At 33.4% G+C, this 19,327-nt stretch overlaps 1 protein-coding gene across 39 annotated transcripts in view; it reads left to right on the top strand.

Annotated features, from left to right (window-relative positions):
* The window catches only part of LOC145284419 (TBC1 domain family member 5-like), a 331,181-nt gene that overhangs the window by 286,820 nt on the left and 25,034 nt on the right, over nucleotides 1-19,327 (top strand). For all 39 annotated transcript variants that reach the window (XM_080133215.1, XM_080133179.1, XM_080133178.1 and 36 more), the window contains 2 exons: nucleotides 3,418-3,524; nucleotides 7,954-8,020. In XM_080133215.1, coding sequence (XP_079989341.1) covers nucleotides 3,418-3,524; nucleotides 7,954-8,020 — 174 coding nt within the window. The remainder of the gene's footprint in view (nucleotides 1-3,417; nucleotides 3,525-7,953; nucleotides 8,021-19,327) is intronic.

The raw sequence follows: 19,327 nt of genomic DNA, 5'->3' as shown, positions 1-19,327 counted from the left end.
ATTTTTTTTTTGCCAACAAGATTCTTTTTTAATGTAGGTTACATTCTTTTTTTATTAAAAAAAAAAGCTTGATTAAAAATTTATTTGAACAAAACATTTTAATAAACAAGCTGATAGGAAGGGGTATAAATATTTATATTTTAATGTGGGGTGGGCAGGATTTTCTCTAGATTAAAAACCGACTTTAGAATTGAGAATTTTAGGATGCTGATTTTTTTTTCTGTCCTCGGTGTGAAGAGATTAAATTAAACGTTTCTATTTTAAGTTTATTTAAAAAATATTTATTTATTGTCACTTATGTTTTAAAAACTAATTTAATAAATATATTAAAAAGCACAGAAAAACATATTCTACCCCATGCGACGAAGGCCATCAACTTCCCATATTTCCTCCTATAACACAGAACACACTAGGTAACATACAAATATACATGCATTAGGTCGCCAAGCTAATCAAGAACCTTGATTCCCGTAAAGCAACTGGCCCTGACGGCATCCCAATTATAGTGTTAAAAAAGCTTCAACCAGAACTTGCTCCCATACTTACGAAACTGTTTAAGCGCTGCCTTAAGGAGAAGTGCTTTCCGACTCCCTGGAAAACCTCATCAGTTTGCCCTGTATTTAAGAACTCAGGTGATAAGTCATCTCCCTCTCAGTACAGACCAATAAGTCTCCTGTGTGTTATGAGTAAGTTGCTGGAATTCATATTAAATAGAGAAATAGTCAACCACCTCAGCAGAAATAACCTTCTTAGTGACACACAATATGGTTTCCGTTCTGCAAGATCTACCGCAGATGTGCTAACGGTTATATCTCACAGGATTAGTGAATCTCTTGACAAAGGCTTCCTTTCTAGGGCAATTGCTGTTGACATATCAAAGGCCTTTGACAAGGTATGGCATAAGGGTCTACTTCACAAGATTTCCAGCTACGGTATAACTGGAAATGTTTTCTCAATCATTAAATCATTTCTCTCCGATAGTAGTGTTCGATGGACAAAAATCAGAGGCCTGGGCCCAACTCTCTTCCTGATCTACATCAATGACCTCCCTAAACACATACTTAAATCATTCGTTGACATCTATGCTGATGACACGACCATCTACGGCAACACATCAAAGGCTGTAAATGACAAAGTTTTCTCTGATTCTCTCTACTCTGATCTCGAGCGCGTGGTTCAGTGAGGGAAGATGTGGCTGGTTACCTTTAATGCATCTAAAACCAAACTCTTATCCTTACATCATCAACGTTCTGATCCCCATCTGACATCAATTGGGATGGATGGCTCTTGTCTGGGAGAGGCCCCGTGTTTTGACAAGCTTCTGGGTTTGACCTTTACTCCTGATCTGAAATGGAACGTACATCAAGTCTGTTGCCAAGGTCGCTGGAAAGATGATGGGATCTTTCTACCACTCCAGAAGATATCTCACTACTGATGCAATTCTCTATCTATATAAAAGCCAAGTACGTCCAAGGATGGAATCCTGCCTTGACAGAGTACAAAATAGACTTCGTGGCTTAGTGGGAGATACCCTTTTCTCTACCCTGCAACCTCTCTCCCACAGAAGAGACGTTGCAAGCCTATCTTTGTTTTATCATTATTTCCATGGCAGGTGCTCGTCTGAACTCCAATCTCTGGTCCCCCCTCGCCAATCTTTCGCGAAAAACACCCGTCTAGCTGAATCCACTGTGAAAAATTTCCTCCACTCTTCATCTATGCCTAAATGAAAACGTGGATTCCATGAACAAAGCTTCCTTCTTAGAACTGCACGCCTGTGGAACTCTGTTCCGTTTGCCTGCTTCCCACCTGACTACAACTTGGATGTCTTCAAGTCCAACGTTAACAAATTCCTAATGAACCGCCCCCTTAAGTAAACACTTCATCAAATCTCCACACTAACGTACTGTACTTACAATAACCCTTATCCCTGAGTGGCTTCCGGGCGTTGATAAGTGGTGACCACCGTGTAAAGAAAAAAAAAAGTTTCAAAATTGTCTTGGACCTTTTGGTTAGGAGCAGAGTATAGTATCTGTTGAGATACTACACATCATTTTTCTTCTCCTTTATCAGCAACAGAGAAATCCTTCTAGATTGAGGTAATTTTAATCTTCATACCAATCTTAAGTACCTTTTTTTGGGAAGTTGGACTTTTCCTACATTAAAAACCGACCTTCTGTCCAATCTGTCCCAATGAGAGAAGCCAAAAGTTTTATTTTTATTTTTTAAATAAAGTTGGTATTATTTATAAATCTCTAGGATCGTTTTTTATTGTAAGGAAAATCTTGTTTCTCTCATAATGGGGGGGGGGGGGTAAATCTGGATTGGAACAAATATTAAAATAGTGTCAGTCTGGAAGAATTTCTCTGAGGACAGAAAAGATATTGACAAAATGACACAAAAAGTTTCATAAATAAAACTATGTATTGAAGATATGGTTTTATTATGCATAAAAATTTCCTCAGTCTAGAAATGTTTCTGCTTCCGTGACCGAGGACAGAAAAGATTAGCATCCTATAATTCTCAATTCTAAGGTTGGTTTTGATGTAGGAAAAATTTTGTGTACTCCCCCACCCTCCAAACTTTTGTACCCAACATAAAAAATATATGGATGCTCTTTCTCCTATCTTCAATCATCCCTCGTCTGTTTATTAAAATTTTGTTCAAATATTTTTATCAAAATCTCTTGTTCATATAGTCTTATTTTTTTGTAAATAAAAAAAAAATGCACCTTAAAAAACGAAAAACATCTTGTTGGCAAAAGCCAATCAACTTGGGTCTTTTATGTTTGTTTATGGAATATGTGCGAAGGTCACCAAAAGCTTTCACTTATGCCTCTGATGTTCTGGGGTCCTTATATCCTATATGATCCAAATAAATGTTGTAAGTGCAAGATCTCCTTTCAATACACATCAACTAAAAATTTAAAAACTGTAAAATTATTTATTTTTTCATTATTTGAATTATTTACATTATCGTTCTCAACGTGGATGTTATTTTCACAATGTTTCAGACGATGTAACTTCTGATCTTCAGGTTTGTCTTTTGAATGGATCCCTTTATTCAATCCATTAAAGAGATTGTTTTTGTTCTGTCATCCATGGTTGAGTAAAAGTCTTAATTCATAATTGTTAGTATTGCTCAAATTGGGGATTGAACCTTCAACCTCAAGAAGACTATCACTTAAAATGGATTATTACCTAACATTTTCATCCGTTGTACCACAGGTCCTTGCGAGCCAAAAGAACAGGACAAGAGGATTGTTGAATAAGATGAGAACAATAGTCCGAATTAATCCTCATCTCAAAAATTCTGAAATAAAAAAAAACTTTTACTTAGAATAGGCACATCCAGATTGAAATACTATCTTTGAACCACTGTCATTTGTTAGTAAACTTTTGTCTAATTGTATTTTTGCAGTGCTTACCAGTGATTACCCCAACTGCATGAACACTTTGATGCGTTATCCTCCTGTTGGAGATGTACATTATTTTGTGGATAAAGCACTTTACCTCCGCGAACCAAACGTAAGTTCTCATTTACTTTGATTTTTTAAAATAAACATCTGTAAATATCTTCCATTGAGTTTCTTCCATTTGAGTTTGAGTGCAAAAAATGGAAGCAAGAAAAGTAATATATGATGACATGGTGGTGGGATGAGGAAGTTAGGAAGTCAACCAGCGAAAAGTGAAGAAGTCAAAAGGTTTGGTGAATAAGGGAAATTATCTGCTGACAAAAAGGGAAGCCAAGCGAGATACAAACTGAAGAAGGAGGCTGAAGAAGAACTTGCTTCACTGATGTATTATGAAAGAATGATCAAAAGAATGAAGTATTCAGGAATGCTAAACAGATGGCAAAATCAAATCGTTGGAAAGAATTGTATTCGAAATATCAGAGGAGTGAGAGCAACAAATCAACCGAATAAGATGGATGCTTAGACATGCTACTGTAAGCAATTGTTGAATACTGAGTTTTCATGAGATTAAAGATGTAAAAGTTATAAAAGTGATATCTTGGCCCAACTATAAGAATTGAGAAAGAAATATGAGAAAGTACGTTGTTGCAGAAATGTTGAAGACGGTGAAACATGCAGTGAGATGATCATCCTTGACGAATCAGATCATAAAAGAAAAGATTATCCTGAAAGACTGGAAACTTGGTCCAATTGTGAAGGTTGTTCAAGTTATGTTAAAATTAACAGCACATTTAGTGACAGCTTTAATGTTTAAATAGGAGTACATTCGTTTTCCTGCTTTCCAACTGACTACAATATGGTCATCTTCAAGTCCAATGTAAACAAGTTCTTGATGAGCCGTTCCCTTAAGTCATGCAATTTACCAAATTTCCACTGCTAACGATTGTTATAATATTGTCCCATTGACTACTGTACACTCATTAACCCTTATCCTTGAGTGACCTCTGGGCCTTGATAAATGGTGACTCTGATGTAAAAAAAAAAAATTAATCAGAGTTCTGTACTGAGTTTGTTGCTATTCATTTTTTTTTTTTACTCAGGAGTCACCACTTATCAAGACCCAAAGGCCACTCAAGGACAAGGGTTAATGGATGTAAGTTGATAGTGTAGTAATTGTTAATCGTGTAAGTTTGGTAGAATTTGATTATTTATAGGGATGGCTCAACAAGAACTTGTTTACATTGGACTTGAAGGCTACCATGTTGTATTCAACTGGGAAGCAGGCCAATGGACCAGTGTTCCACAAGCAGGTAATTCTGTTTCCATGTAAATAAGAATATTAAAGAAGTGAAAATGAGATTAGGATAAGCCTAGAATCGAACCCTGTAGGCAAAGTTAAATGGAATGTGAGAAAGTAAGTCTATTGTTAATTCTTTCAGAAATCTGAATATTAAATATGTCAGTAAAAGAATGAACAATGAAAATTTAAAATATATTGTTAAAAAAATAGGTTATAGGATTCTTTTGTTTGCAGAAATGTGTTTTGGACAAACATATGCATAACCATGTGAAATTAGTCATGTTTGAAAAACACACTTCTGACATCATAGACAAAGGACATTTCTCTATATTATGGTTTAAATTTTAGGCAGTTAGTCAGTGATCAGCCAAGAGTTAACATAGTCAGAGGAGAGTTCCATTAGAGGCGAAGGGGTAGAAGATTAACCATGTAGATACAAGTGAATTCCTGACGTTAATCAACCGATAAATAAAGAAATCATCATCATGTTCTGTACGTGTTGTCTCATGTCATCATTCAGTTACAACAGAAAAGATAATTGTTATTATCATTATCTACAATGAACATTGTGTAACCCTTCGAGGATTATGCATCTTCCCTCCTCTTTATTAAGAACTTGTATACATCTCCAGTCAGTATATGTATATATATATATATATATATATATATATATATATATATATATATATGATGTCCCAAGAATCCCAGAACTGTAATATATATAAACGTTTTCTCTCCCTCATCATCACTATCGTTATGTCTGTATTACACGAGTCCCTTTATATATGTGCCCCAATATGAACTCTGCATCATCCTTAAAAATGTGTCCTGCTATTGAACAATTCTAGGATAGAAGAACAGAATTCTATTTTAGAGCATTCCTGGCTCTTATACAGATAGAGGATGCATCGGCAGTAAGATACCTACTGGAGTGGTAGAGTGATCCAACCATTTTGAAGTGTTGCCATAAATTGTGATCTCGTTTGCATAAATGTCTATGAATGATTTAAGAATGTGATTTGAGAGATCATTGATAAAGATCAGAGAGAGTTGAGCACAAGCTGAAACCTTGAGAGACGCCAGCATTACTATGAGGTTGAGATTTCTGGCGATCAATAATGACTCGGTTGAAGTGATCCATCATGTTCTTTTGAAAGATAACCAGAAGTCACTCCTCTTTCAGCAAAGTGGATCCATTATTTGATGTGATAAAAAAAAAATATAATTAAAAACATTGTTGCCTCTTTCTTCTAGAGAATCCTTCAAATGGCATTTTTTATCCTGATTCATTTCCCTTGAGATACGAACAACATTTATGAACACTCTATCAAGGATGCTACACAAGATGCGTAGAAACGAACATATCAGCATCCTATATTAAAGATTATATACAAGGCTTAATATTAAAAATAAGATTTCTCATGTATTTTTTTTATGAAAATATATACGCACCCAAAATCCAACACAAGAAAATGTAAAGAATTAAAACTAATAACATTTCTTAAACAAAATAAACATTAATAATTAATACTTAATTTATATTATTCAGTTTCAAGAGACAATGGATAACCACGTTATTTCCATGGCAAGTGCTCGTCTGAGCTCCAATCCCTGGTCCCCCTTCGCCAATCTTTCATGAGAAACACCTGTCTAGCTGAAACCACTGTCAATAATTTTCCCCACTGTTTATCTGTGCCTAAATCAAAACATAGATTCCATGAACAAAGCTTCTTTCTTAGAACTGCACACCCATGGAACTCTCTTCCGTTTGCCTGTTTTCTACCTGACTACAACTTGGATGTCTTCAAGTCCAACATAAACAAATTCCTGATGAACCGTCCCCTTAAATAAGACACTTTATCAAATCTCCATTATTAACGATTACTATGATATCCCATTGATTACTGTACATGCAATCACCCTTATCTCCAGGTGGTTTCCGGGCCTTGATAAGTGGTGACTACCATGTAAAAAATAAATAAAAAAATAAGGGTAGCTGTGGGTGTAATTTTGAGGCAAGTGTTGTGCAATCACAATCACACCTCTTCTGAATCAGCCCTGTTTGATTCCAGTGGTGAGGAAAAGTGTTAGATGACTGGAAACAAATGCCGAGATAAGTGGAAAGCACATGGAATTCCCAAATGGTCACCCATTTTACTATTGACCAGACTCAACATTGCTTAACTTTGGTGATCTAACTGGAAGCGGTGTGTCAATGTGATTATGCCAAATACTTTAATTAATACATTAATAAAAACAAATGTTCTTAACATGGTAAGAATTTCATCAAATGTGTAATTTTATGAAATTGTATTTAAATTCTAACACTCTTCTTCTAATGAGATTTCGTAGAGGACAAGATGAGGGAATCATAGCTCAGATGGTTTGAACGTGTGCTGAGTGCCAGCAACAACAATACCGTTAGACTTAAATTTGCCATAGAAGTGATCAATAATAAAATGTGAAGATACTCTGCACAAAGTCTCTGTAAAAACAAATCTTCACATGAACCAAACTTGTAATGGTATCAAGTGGAGAGAAAAGTCCATCTTTGCAAACCCCCATCATTGCTTCGGATTAAGATATAAAAAAAAGCTTCTCTGTAGTAGTTGAAAGAAGATTTCCTTCTTAGGAGATTATTTACTTCAATAAAGAATTCACTTTTATTTACTAGTAAATGATTGGTGATTCATTAGACCAATCTTGATACAATGTAGATTAGAGGAATAGATAAGAAAATGGAAAGGTTAGGCAAGTTCAAAATTATCAATAGTTTAAACAATTGTCAATGGATCAATGAACAAAATACCAACATGCTAAATTTTTACCAAGATCAATAAACAAAATACCAACATGCTAAGTTTTTACCAAGATCAATAAACAAAATACCAACATGCTAAATTTTTACCAAGATCAATAAACAAAATACCAACATGCTAAGTTTTTACCAAGTCAAAGAATTTCAAAATACTTCTGCTCTCTCACTTTTTCTGTTTCTCCTTCCCCTCTGTTTCACACTCTTCTCCGCCTCCTCCTTTTTTCTTACTTTCCTCCTCTTTTCTCTCCACTTTTTCTCTTCCCTTCTATTTTTCACGATTCTCTTTTTCTCATTCCTCTGTTCTTCCTATCATTTCCCCTCTCTTATGATTATATATATCATTCCATTTCATTCATCCTTAATTCATGAGTGGTTTTTATTATTTAGTGTTTATGGATAGCAATTCCACCTTTTATTTTCCAGCAATACCCTCGACCGCCACCTTACAGTCACCAAACGGTAAATAACATGCTAGCAAACAGAAATAAAGGTACGTCTAAAAAATATCAGCATCATCATCATCATCATGATTTGATTTTTCACTCACAATTGTTTATACATTCTTTCAAGTTTATGTTAAAGAAATTGCACAAAAAGTTTAAAACCTTTTTTTGTTTGAATTATTTTTAAAATTTCTTTAAATAAAGTGAAATGGAAGCCTACTGGGTCCATAATCTTGAAGTTTTGTAGATGGGAATCCTGCTATGTTAGCATATTGCCCATTTTTTAACAAATCGGATCAAAACAAGACACTGCACGACTGCAGTAAACAAACACAGGTGGAGACAACTAGACTCCCCAATCTACCCAAAGTGTAAGGAAGCGCCCCTCCCGACCCTCCTGAACGTAGACAACCTGATCCTACTCTGTACAGTCACTTGACTGGAAGGAAGGAAGGAAGGACACTATGCAACAGCCCATCTCTCTGGAGACAATTTCTCAGACTGACTAAAAAATAGTGGTATAGAAGTCTAACTCATACGATACTACTACTATCAAAGATGCTGTTCAGCTTTTAAATGCGAAAATCTTGTCAATATTTTTTTTTATGCTGATCACTACACAAATAAAAAATCTCAATCATATTTCCATTTATGTTCCGATTTTACATTTGATGGTGACAGAATTTGTTTATTCTCTAGATCTTGTATGAACACTTTGAGCTTTTCATCAAATTGATAATTTTACTGTTTAATTCTGTTAAAGTTCTAACCATACTCCTCTGATAAATAATCAGTTGAATGAAAATCTTGGCAGAAAAATGATTCAAATGAACTATTATCTATTGACTTGTTTACAGCCACACAAAACACAAGTTGAACAACTTATTGAAACATTTAAAGTGTGAAATTCAAAAACATGCATATACAATATTTTCATTGAAAACTAAATCATAATAAATTTGAATAGAAAAACTAAATCATAATAAATTTGAATAGAAAAATTAAATCATAATAAATTTGAATAAAAAACTAAATTATAAAACAAATGTTCAAATAATTGTTTTCGATTAAAATGTAAATATTTTTAAAAAATGTTATATTTTTTAGACTTTTGCAGATCAGTTGCATAAAATTGATAAAATTTCATTAAATTGATTTAAAACTGTAAAAATCTAACACGTTATACATCATATATAACGTCAAAAAAAATATCACCAATTTCTATAATGCATTGTGTAGCTCGTGTTAGATGAGCCCATAATGGCCACTGGCCCTGGGTATAACCTTAAGACATCCTGTGGTGAGGACCTCATTTGGGTGCTGTGGAGAATGGGAAGTTGCCTCCTAGTTCCACATTGGCTTGAAGTGGTAATACTTGCTAGAGCATAAAGTGCTATCGGATCAGGCTGTCTGAAGATACCGGTTTCCTGACCAAAAATGCATCATGCATTTATGTCATTTGAAAATATAAAGAACTTGAAGCATAAAACCTTTTTCCAACGTTACTGGATTCAATGTTCAAATGATTCAAAAGTGGTTGATATGCCACAAAACAATCAAACCAAACTCCATGGATAAATATTTAAAAATATAAAGAACTTGAAGCATAAAAACTTTTCTCATAAATTACTGTATTTGACATTAAATCACCCAAAAGGGTTGATATTTTTTTTTTTTTTTTTTTTTTTTTTTTTATTACATTTTCACCCCAAACAAGGCAAATTGCCACTTTGGTGTAGGGGGCTACTATCAGGGGCAACAACTACTGGGGTACTATGTAGGGATTTGGGCAGCAAGGTGTCGGTTCACGTTACACTTGAACTTCTGCACGTCAGTACTGTTGGGGAAGCAGGGACCTGGAATGGAATTCCAGAGTCTTGCGGTTCTGGGGAAGAAACTATTGGAGTAAAAAGATCTTTTACATCTAGGGACCTCTACAGTGTGGGGGTGGGATCTAGTAGCCTGTCGGGTTTGTCGAGGGTGCTCGCGTCGTGGGGGCACAAGTGATTGCAGTTCATCAGAGCATTCACCACTAAAATACTTGTAGAACAGGCAGAGGGATGCAACATTTCGTCGATGGGACAGAGGCTGAAGCTTAGATGCCAGTTCAGGGCCTATCAGATTTGCGACTCTCTTTTGAACCTTGTCAAGGAGCGAGAGACTAGTAGCAGATGCACCAGCCCAGATGTGGCAGCAATACTCCATACATGGGCGAATGGTGGCCTTATAGAGGTACAGGATACTTTCGGGTGTTAGTAGTTTTCTAGCACGGTAGAGAGAGCCCACCTTTCTTGCAGCGGCCCTGGCAATGCCTTCAATGTAATTGTTCCAACTCATGTTTCCTGTGAACGTTAGGCCAAGGAGTTTGAAAGATGGACTCTCAGATAAAGAGTCGTTGGCCATTGCTATTGGTGGTAGAGAGGGTTTCTTGTAATTATTGAATGAAACTAGTTTAGTCTTGGCAGCATTGAACGCGACCAACCACTTTTGTCCCCATTCCACTACAGATTGGAGGTCTTCCTCTAGTGTTTCTGCCATTTCTTTAGAAATGTGTTCATTCGTCTTCCTGTCGTGTCTGCCATAGAGTGTAGTGTCATCAGCATATATACCCATCTCAGAGGCAATGTTGTCGGGGAGGTCATTTATGAATATCAGGAACAATAGAGGTCCAAGGATAGAACCCTGGGGCACTCCCGCATTTATATCATATTGTTTAGATGTGCGACCGTCGAGGACTACCTGGATTTTTCTCTTATCTAAGAAGGATTTAATTATGTTAAGTATTCTACCAGTGATACCGTATGATCTGATTTTACTGAGGAGACCCTCATGCCATACCCTGTCAAAAGCCTTAGATATATCTAGAGCTACCGCTCTGCCTTCCCCCGCTTTGTCCAGTGATTGGTATATACGTTCAGAGATCACGGTGAGGATGTCTGCTGTGGAACGGGCTTGTCTAAATCCATATTGTTTGTCAGTCAGTAGTTTAGCATCTGTAAGATGATGGATTAGAGCGTGGTTAATTATGGTCTCAAATATTTTGGCAAAAAGTGGAAGGAGGCTAATGGGGCGATAATTTGATGGGTCTGTCCTTTCACCAGAATTCTTGAATACTGGTACAACAGAAGCAGTTTTCCAACAGCCCGGAAAGCAAGTTTCATTAAGACATTTGTTGTAGAGTTTGGAGAGAACTGGAGCTACTTCGGCTGAGCACTTTTTTAATAGCACAGCTGGGATAAGATCGGGTCCACATGCTTTTGAGGTGTCAAGGTTTTTTATGATAGCATGCACCTGAGCAGGGGTGGTTTTCAGATCGTCTAGTGTGGCGTCTGTCCGCATAGGAAAGTCAGGTAGGGGGTGGTTGGAAGGGTCCAGTGTGGAGTTTGAGGCAAACCGACTGGCAAGCATGTTAGCCTTGTCGGTTGCTGAGGAGACAACCTCGTGATTGTTGGTTAGTGGGGGAATTGTCGATTGCCCATTATTTACTACACTGTTGTAGATTTTCCAGAAGTCTCGAGTTCCTAGTTTTTGTGCTTCGATGCGCTTTTTAGTGGTTTCCGTAAATTCTCTCTTAGCTGTCGCTATTTCTTTCTTAACGATATTTCTGATATGTCGTAAGATAACCAACAAATGGACACATGTGTGCACACGTTTATCGATCGTATGTAATTTGTTTTTCGTAATACAAAAATGAATGCCAGCCAATAATGGAAGACAAACTTTGCCATATTTAATCGTTTTAAGTAGAAGATTCCATTACACTTAGAGTAGATTCTTGCATATTATCTTAAATAAAAACCCTCTTTTTCATCCATCAATATTCTCTCCTAGAATAGTAAATGTATATTATATAAACATCCACAGACCCGTGTTTCATCTTATTTTTTTTCTTTAGTATAATTGAGATTTTCAAAAGGAAAGGTTTGGAACAAAAACTGAATATTAGTTAACCAGAATATTATGTTCAATAACACTGCTATATAATATGTATGCACTGTTATATAATATTTATGCACTGCTATATAATATGTATGCACTGTTATATAATATTTATGCACTGCTATATAATATGTATGCACTGTTATATAATATTTATGCACTGCTATATAATATGTATGCACTGTTATATAATATTTATGCACTGCTATATAATATTTATGCACTGCTATATAATATGTATGCACTGCTATATAATATTTATGCACTGCTATATAATATTTATGCACTGCTATATAATATTTATGCACTGCTATATAATATTTATGCACTGCTATATAATATTTATGCACTGCTATCATTAAATATTGTACATGAGTTTATCTAACATGTTGCTTTTAAATAACATTCTTGTTTTTTTTGTTTTAAACAAAAAATTTCCTTTAATAGCAAATATTGTGTTATTATTGTTGACATCAGTTTTAGGTGAATGCAAATAGGAACTGGCTTTTGGGTTAAGATCCGAGTGTAGTATCTGTTCTGATGATACACTAAAGTTAATTTATCTTTAGTCAATGTAGGGGAAACTCCTCTATACTAAGGCAATTTTTATTTTTACCTACTGCCAGAGTTCCCCTTTTTTGGGAGCTGGTTTTCCTCCACGTTAAAAACGACCTTGTGTCACATATTGCTCTTATGGGGAAGAAATAAAATACCAATAGGAGGATTTTATTCTGTTTACAGGGTTCAATCCCTAAATTCTTTTCTCATAAAATGAATGTAACTTTTGAATTTGTTTTCTCAAGTAGAAATTGAATGCAAATGTAATTTTATTTTGAATGCAACATTTTCTATTAATATTTTTTTTATTGCTTGTTTATTCTTTCATTCTCTTCAGGTCATATGATCTTGTTTTTGTTATCTTAAAAGTTGATATCAATAAATCTTTGTTTTGTTTATGCCTTTGTGAAAGTGTGCTATCATTGGTTAATATTAACTTTAAGGAAATCCTAAAAGATACTTTTTGGAAGGATTTCTCTTCAAACTCTACTTTCCAATCTTTTTTTCACATCATGTTGCTGTAGGGAAGATATAAATATCAAGTAGAACTTACTGGCAGGTTTGTCACCAAATTTGTATTGGAAATGAATATTCATGCATAGTTGATTTGAACAATGTATGATAATGGCAAGCAGAAATAAGCTACTTCCATCATAGAAAACGACTTGATTCAGAAAATCATTACATTTAGTTTAAAAAAAACAAAAAACAAAAAAAAACAATAAGTTATAGTAATTTGAATCTTAAACACAAAATAATGAAAATATATTTCATCATTTTTCATTTTTTGTAATATGGCTACAGTAAGTTAAGGGAAAGAACTGTGTTTTTTAAATTTTATTTATTTTGGAAATCACTTCAGACAAAGCGTGAAGCCACTTGGTATAAGGAACTAACAAGCATGGAGATATCAATTCATCTTAGTCTTGAAAAGATGAAAAGTATATGTAAGAGGAAAACAGTCAGCAGGAAGAGAATTCCACAAGCTTGCAGTTCATAAAAAGCAGCCACTGGAATAGGAAGCTGTATTACAATAAAGTATTAAAACTGTGAATTGATGAAGACCACTAGACCAGCGAGTCAAACGAGCTAAAACAAAGGAGCAGGAATAGATCAGACAATTCTGAAAAACACATGCCATAATAGTATTCATAAAAAAAGACTGAGACTAGCGACATCATGTTTACATTATGCCACAAATGAAATAACTTACATGGTTTGATTGAAAAAATGTTACGTTCCTTATCATGTAGTATAAAGAGTTATTCCCCTTGCGCTTTGCACGATTTATTACATCAACCATGTTAAAAAATTTCGAACTTGACAAAATGTTTTTTGATCTTTTCGTGTATCTATTAAAATGACTATAACTTACTGTTATTATGATTTTCTGTAACAATTTGTTTGCAAATATTACCAAATGGCATTTTAGAAGATTTCCCTAAAGTTATTATCAACCAATTCATCTGTTTTTTTTTATGAATAAACTTATGAAAATAATGAAATAAGATTATTTTCAATCACTGATTCAAATGTTGATACATAAGCAATTTAAAAAATAAAAGCTAATAAAAGCGAAAAGCAGTTCATTTTAATAAATTGTTTATTAAAATCTTCAACTGACATTCAATTCTTATAAATGTCACTGAAAATGACAAATTGATGAAATTCCTGTAAAAGACTGAGAATAAACACATTCTTCTATAGCCATAACAAAAGTTGTTAACAAAAAATTTGAATTACCCCCAAAGTACATAAAATTGATAACTGCTTCAATATGTTGAGTCAGGCCAGATTAACTTTTCATTCAAAACTTTTAGAAGTGATTTATACTTCCAATTAACAAATCCATCAACAGACACGACTGTTCAAAACTTTTATCTTGCATGAACGAGTAAAAGATAGAAAAATATAAAAGAATAAAGAAAAGAAATGTTTAGGATTCAGTAAGATGAAGTTACTTTCTCTTAAAAATAAATAATTCAAAAAATTTAAATAAATATGGCTGCGTCTGTGAATGACGCTGAATGGATTTTCACAGAAAATATGGATCAAACAAAAAAAAAAGATTTAACAATTTAAAACGATTAAATGGTTGAGTTTAACAATTTATAATTTATGTTTGATTTTATTCGAAAATTCTTTGGATAATTACTTATGAATATGAGTTAACATTATAAACAATTCAATTAAAAATGAAATCTAAGCTTTTATTAACTTTTTTTAAATCCGTGATACCCAATGCTGATAGTTCCAAGTTCCTGCTCAATCCTTTTTAAAATCATTTTTTATGCCTAACCTTTTTAACCAGCCACACCAATTTCTCTTTCCTATTTTTAATTTTATCCAAGATTTTCCAGGCAATCAAAATCATCGTTAGGGACCACAGCAATAAATTTTCCTCTGAAATTCCTCATCTTTATTATTTAAAGTTAAGCTTGTTTTTGTTTATGTGACAGCATTTTATGTGTGGAGAGTTTGACCCTAATAATTTCGGTCCAAACTGAGCAACCTGGAATATTGAATATGTCGGAAAATAAAACCTTCATTTTTCTTTAAATAAAATTTTCATATTTCTTAGAACAAATCTTTCTACAATGTGTTCAAGAAGTTCTCAAACTAAAGTTCTGTTCAGGAGAAATGAATAATGAACAAAATACTTATTCAGCATACAACGCAGCGTTAAAAAGTTTTCTAAATTAAATTTCAATAAATTTTTCAAAAGTTAAAACCCCAAACAGATTGTTATATTTTTTTTTCTTAAGTAAATTAAAATCCATTTTGAAAATATTAATTTCCAAATGAATAATTAAAAAAAAAAAACAGTTCCTATCAAAACACTGTATATTTATTTATTTATTTGCGGACTATTATCCTCATCTTTATAGTTGTTGTTTTATGACATTTCGGCCAACTATATTTCTGGCCTTTGTCAGGTGGTTAACCATGACGGGATAGGAATGCTGAGTCTCTTAACTGTATCCTCATTAATTACTGCCTTCCATAGCTGTTGTTGTCTCATAATGTTTTGGCGAACTAATCCTCTAATAGCTTCAATCCTATACAGTTAAGACTCAACAATCCTATCCCATTGCAGTTAACCATCTGACGAAAGCCAGAGAAATAGCTGAATGAAACGTTGTGAAACAACAACTATAAAAGATGAGGATAACAGTCCATAAATAAATAAATATACAAACTACTCATCTCAAAGGATTCTAACAATAAAACAGAAATCCACACGATATTATATCGTTAAAAAATATTTAAAGAAAAAAATGTAACAATTTGTTTAGATTCAAAATTTGTTGTAATACTGTGTATTAACAAATTCAAAAATTGATAATAAACCAAATGTGTAACTTTTTCCAAATACAAAATAAATTAAATAAATTAATTTGATACTAAAAGTACTAAGAAAAATGGATAATAAATAAAACCACGTTTATCGAATTCAACATGATTAATTTTCTGTGATGTTTTTTTGTTATTAAGAAACTTTTTCTTCAGCTGCTGAAGATTCACTCTTATAATTGTATTAAAAGTTGTATATTCTTTTTGCAAGAACTTTGTGTTGTCTCTTGGCAATCAATAATAATGAAAGTTATTATGTTAGCCTCATAATACATTGCTGATGATCCCAGATTTCTCAGCGGAACATGCTCATAGCCAACATCGAACTGTTTTTTACTTATTTGAAAAAGAAATGATTCCGTTCTGATTTTGTGTAACGAAATTAAAAATTGTTTCCTTGTTAAACAAAACAATATAAATGATGTTTTTGAATTTTTTCGATTAAAATAATTTATATTATTCGGACCATTGTTCTCATCTTAAGTGTTGTTTTCATAATGCTTCAGCCAATGTAACCTCCAACCTTCTTTAAGTGTCTCTTATCGAACTTATGAAACTTGCTATAATGGATAAAGTACAAAGTAAAATTCAGTTCTAAGTGACACTTTTCTAGAGGTTAAAGGTTCAATCCTCAGTGCAGGCGATACTAAAAATACAACTGAGAATTACTTAAGACTTCTATCCGGTCATGGCTGACAGAACAAGAGCATACTATCTCTGTGGATTAAATGAAGGGCTCTATTTGAAATTTCATACAGATTGCCAAGTTTAACAGAAGGATTCCCAAGTTTGACAAGATACACCTAAAGAAGGTCAGAGGTTACATTGGCCGCAACAAATAATACAAATTATATAAACTGAAACATGGAGAGAATAAAACTCAAGATGGAAACAGTGGCTCAAATAATTCAAAATCATACAAATTAAAGACAAAAATTTCATAAATCGGATTTGATTTAAAACTTTGTTGTGTTTAAACTGAGTTAAAGCAAAACTTGATAAAATCTAATTCTAAAGCAAACTGTTCTTTCAAAGCAAATGTCAATTTTTTGATATTTTTACAATTCTCATTTTACTTGCATCACCTTGTGATACTAATGCTTTCCACACCCTTTTTTTTGTTTTGTTAGTTTCAGCCCATAATTATTCGCTTATGTTTCTTTAAATTCTAAAATATATTTCGTTTATTTAGTTGAAAATTTAATTTATTTTGTTGAATCACAAAGTTTATATATATGTATATATATATACTTCAGAATAAAGTTATCCAACAAATCAACTGGTATGGAAACCTGTGATTATAGGTCTTACAAAATATTATTGGCAATAATATTCTATAAGGACAATCCCATCTAAATAAAAATTGCTCAATATACAAGATAGAGCAAATAAATCAAATTTTAGTAATTCAATAAATTTCAAATTTATGACGTGAAATGGTTAAATTTCAAATCAAAAGATTTTTATTATTCTATGTAAGACAAAGAATACATTTGATATATTAGGAGTTTTAATATTTCAAATGTATTCTTTGTCTTACATAGAATAATAAAAATCTTTTGATTTGAAATTTAACCATTTCACGTCATAAATTTTAAATTTATTGAATTACTAAAATTTAATAATTATATATATATATATATATATATATATATATATATATATATATATATATGTTAAAATGTATTGTAATAAAAAAGTAATATCTTTTCAAAAGTGCTCAATACATTTGTAGAGCTTTTATAAGTAAAATTATATAGACATCAGAAAATCCTTGCACAAATCAATCTACGTTTCAACAACGTTAATGGTCCCATCAGGAGTTCAACAATCTATAATTGTTGAACTCCTGATTAGACGATTAACACCATTGAAACAGAGATTGATTTGTATAGGGATTTCTGATGTTTATATAATTTTACTTCTCTATATTATAACTAATGAATGTAAATGTGTGACTTATTATTTTGCAATGATTATACTCATCAAAGTTCATCCTCAACAATATTTGCTATTATGTACACAAGTTTCTGAAAATAAAATTTTATTATGAAATCTACAGAAGTGTGGAAGATTGACAATTACATAAATATTTTCATCAGCACAATATTTATCAATATGATGTTGGCATTTGATACAGCAATAGAAAATTGAATTGCTTGATTATAAACATAAAACAAAGTCCAGAAACCTTTCTTTCGCTATGACGGGTCAAATAAGTGGAGACAATAACGTTGTAAAAAGTGCATCAATATATTTAAACAAATTATTTTGTCTCATATTTAGTGGAGGGTGTAAACTAGTATATATATGGCAATTAAGCTACACAGAATTTTCCACATTTCATCCTCGTGAAGATTTGTCGTGGCAATAATCTGACCAATCTTCATGAGGATAAAATACAGAAAATTCTGTATAGCTTAATTGCCATATTTTCAAAACACTATCTAGCTATACTCATACATTGAGCACTTTTGAAGTAAATACTGAAGGTCGATACATAAAATATATCCCTTATGAAATGAATTCTCCAAGTTTCAAATATCAAGTTTTCTCAGTTGGTTATTTATTATTTTTCAAAATGTACCCATTACCATATTGTTTTATCTTGTGATTAACAAGTCTGCAAAATTATGTTAATGCTGCATATTTAGTCGTGTACTCTTCAAATGTTTACTATAAAAAAAAAAAAAAAACTTATAAAAACACCATTTTGGACAACTTACATGGTTCATGTAACTGACGCACTCTGCCGTTCCTTCTCAGTTATGAAGATGACTTTAAAAATAATTTTTTAATTACATTTTCACCCCAAACAAGGCACATTGCCACTTTGATGTAGGGTCTACTATCAGGGACATAAGCTACAGGGATACTATGTGGGGAGTTGGGCGGCAAAATGTGAGTTCACGTTACACTTGAACTTCTGCATGTCAGTATAGTTGGGAAAGCAGGGACCTGGAAGGGAATTCCAAAGTTTAGCAGTTCTGGGGAAGAAACTACTGGAGTAGAAGGCTCTCTTACATCTAGGGGTTACTGTGAAGGGGTGGGATTTAGCTGCTTGTCGGGTTTGTCGGGAGTATTTATGTCAAGAGGGAACAAGTGCTTGCAGTTCGTCAGAGCATTCACCGTTAAAGTACTTGTAGAACAGGCAGAGGGATGCAACATTCCGTCAATGAGACAGAGGCTGAAGTTTAGATGACAGTTCAGTACCTATCAGATTGGCAATTCTCTTTTGAACCTTGTCTAGGAGTGAGAGACAAGTAGCAGAGGCACAAGCCCAAATGTGACAACAATACTCCATACATGGGCGAATGGTGGCCTTATAGACATACAGGATACTTTCAGGTGTTAGTAGCTTTCTAGCACGGTAGAGAGAGCCTACCTTCTTTGCAGCGGTTCTGGCAATGCTCTCAATGTAATTGTTCCAACTCATGTTTCCTGTGAATGTTGGACAGAGGAGTTTAAAAGATGTACTTTCAGATAAAGTCTTTGGCCATTGC

Source organism: Euprymna scolopes, chromosome 9 (assembly GCF_053919585.1).
Source record: "Euprymna scolopes isolate OS-2025 chromosome 9, ASM5391958v1, whole genome shotgun sequence".
Classification (NCBI taxonomy): Eukaryota; Metazoa; Mollusca; class Cephalopoda; order Sepiida; family Sepiolidae; genus Euprymna; species Euprymna scolopes.
Note: the sequence above shows the minus strand (reverse complement) of the source record. Positions and strands in the feature narration are given on the sequence as shown.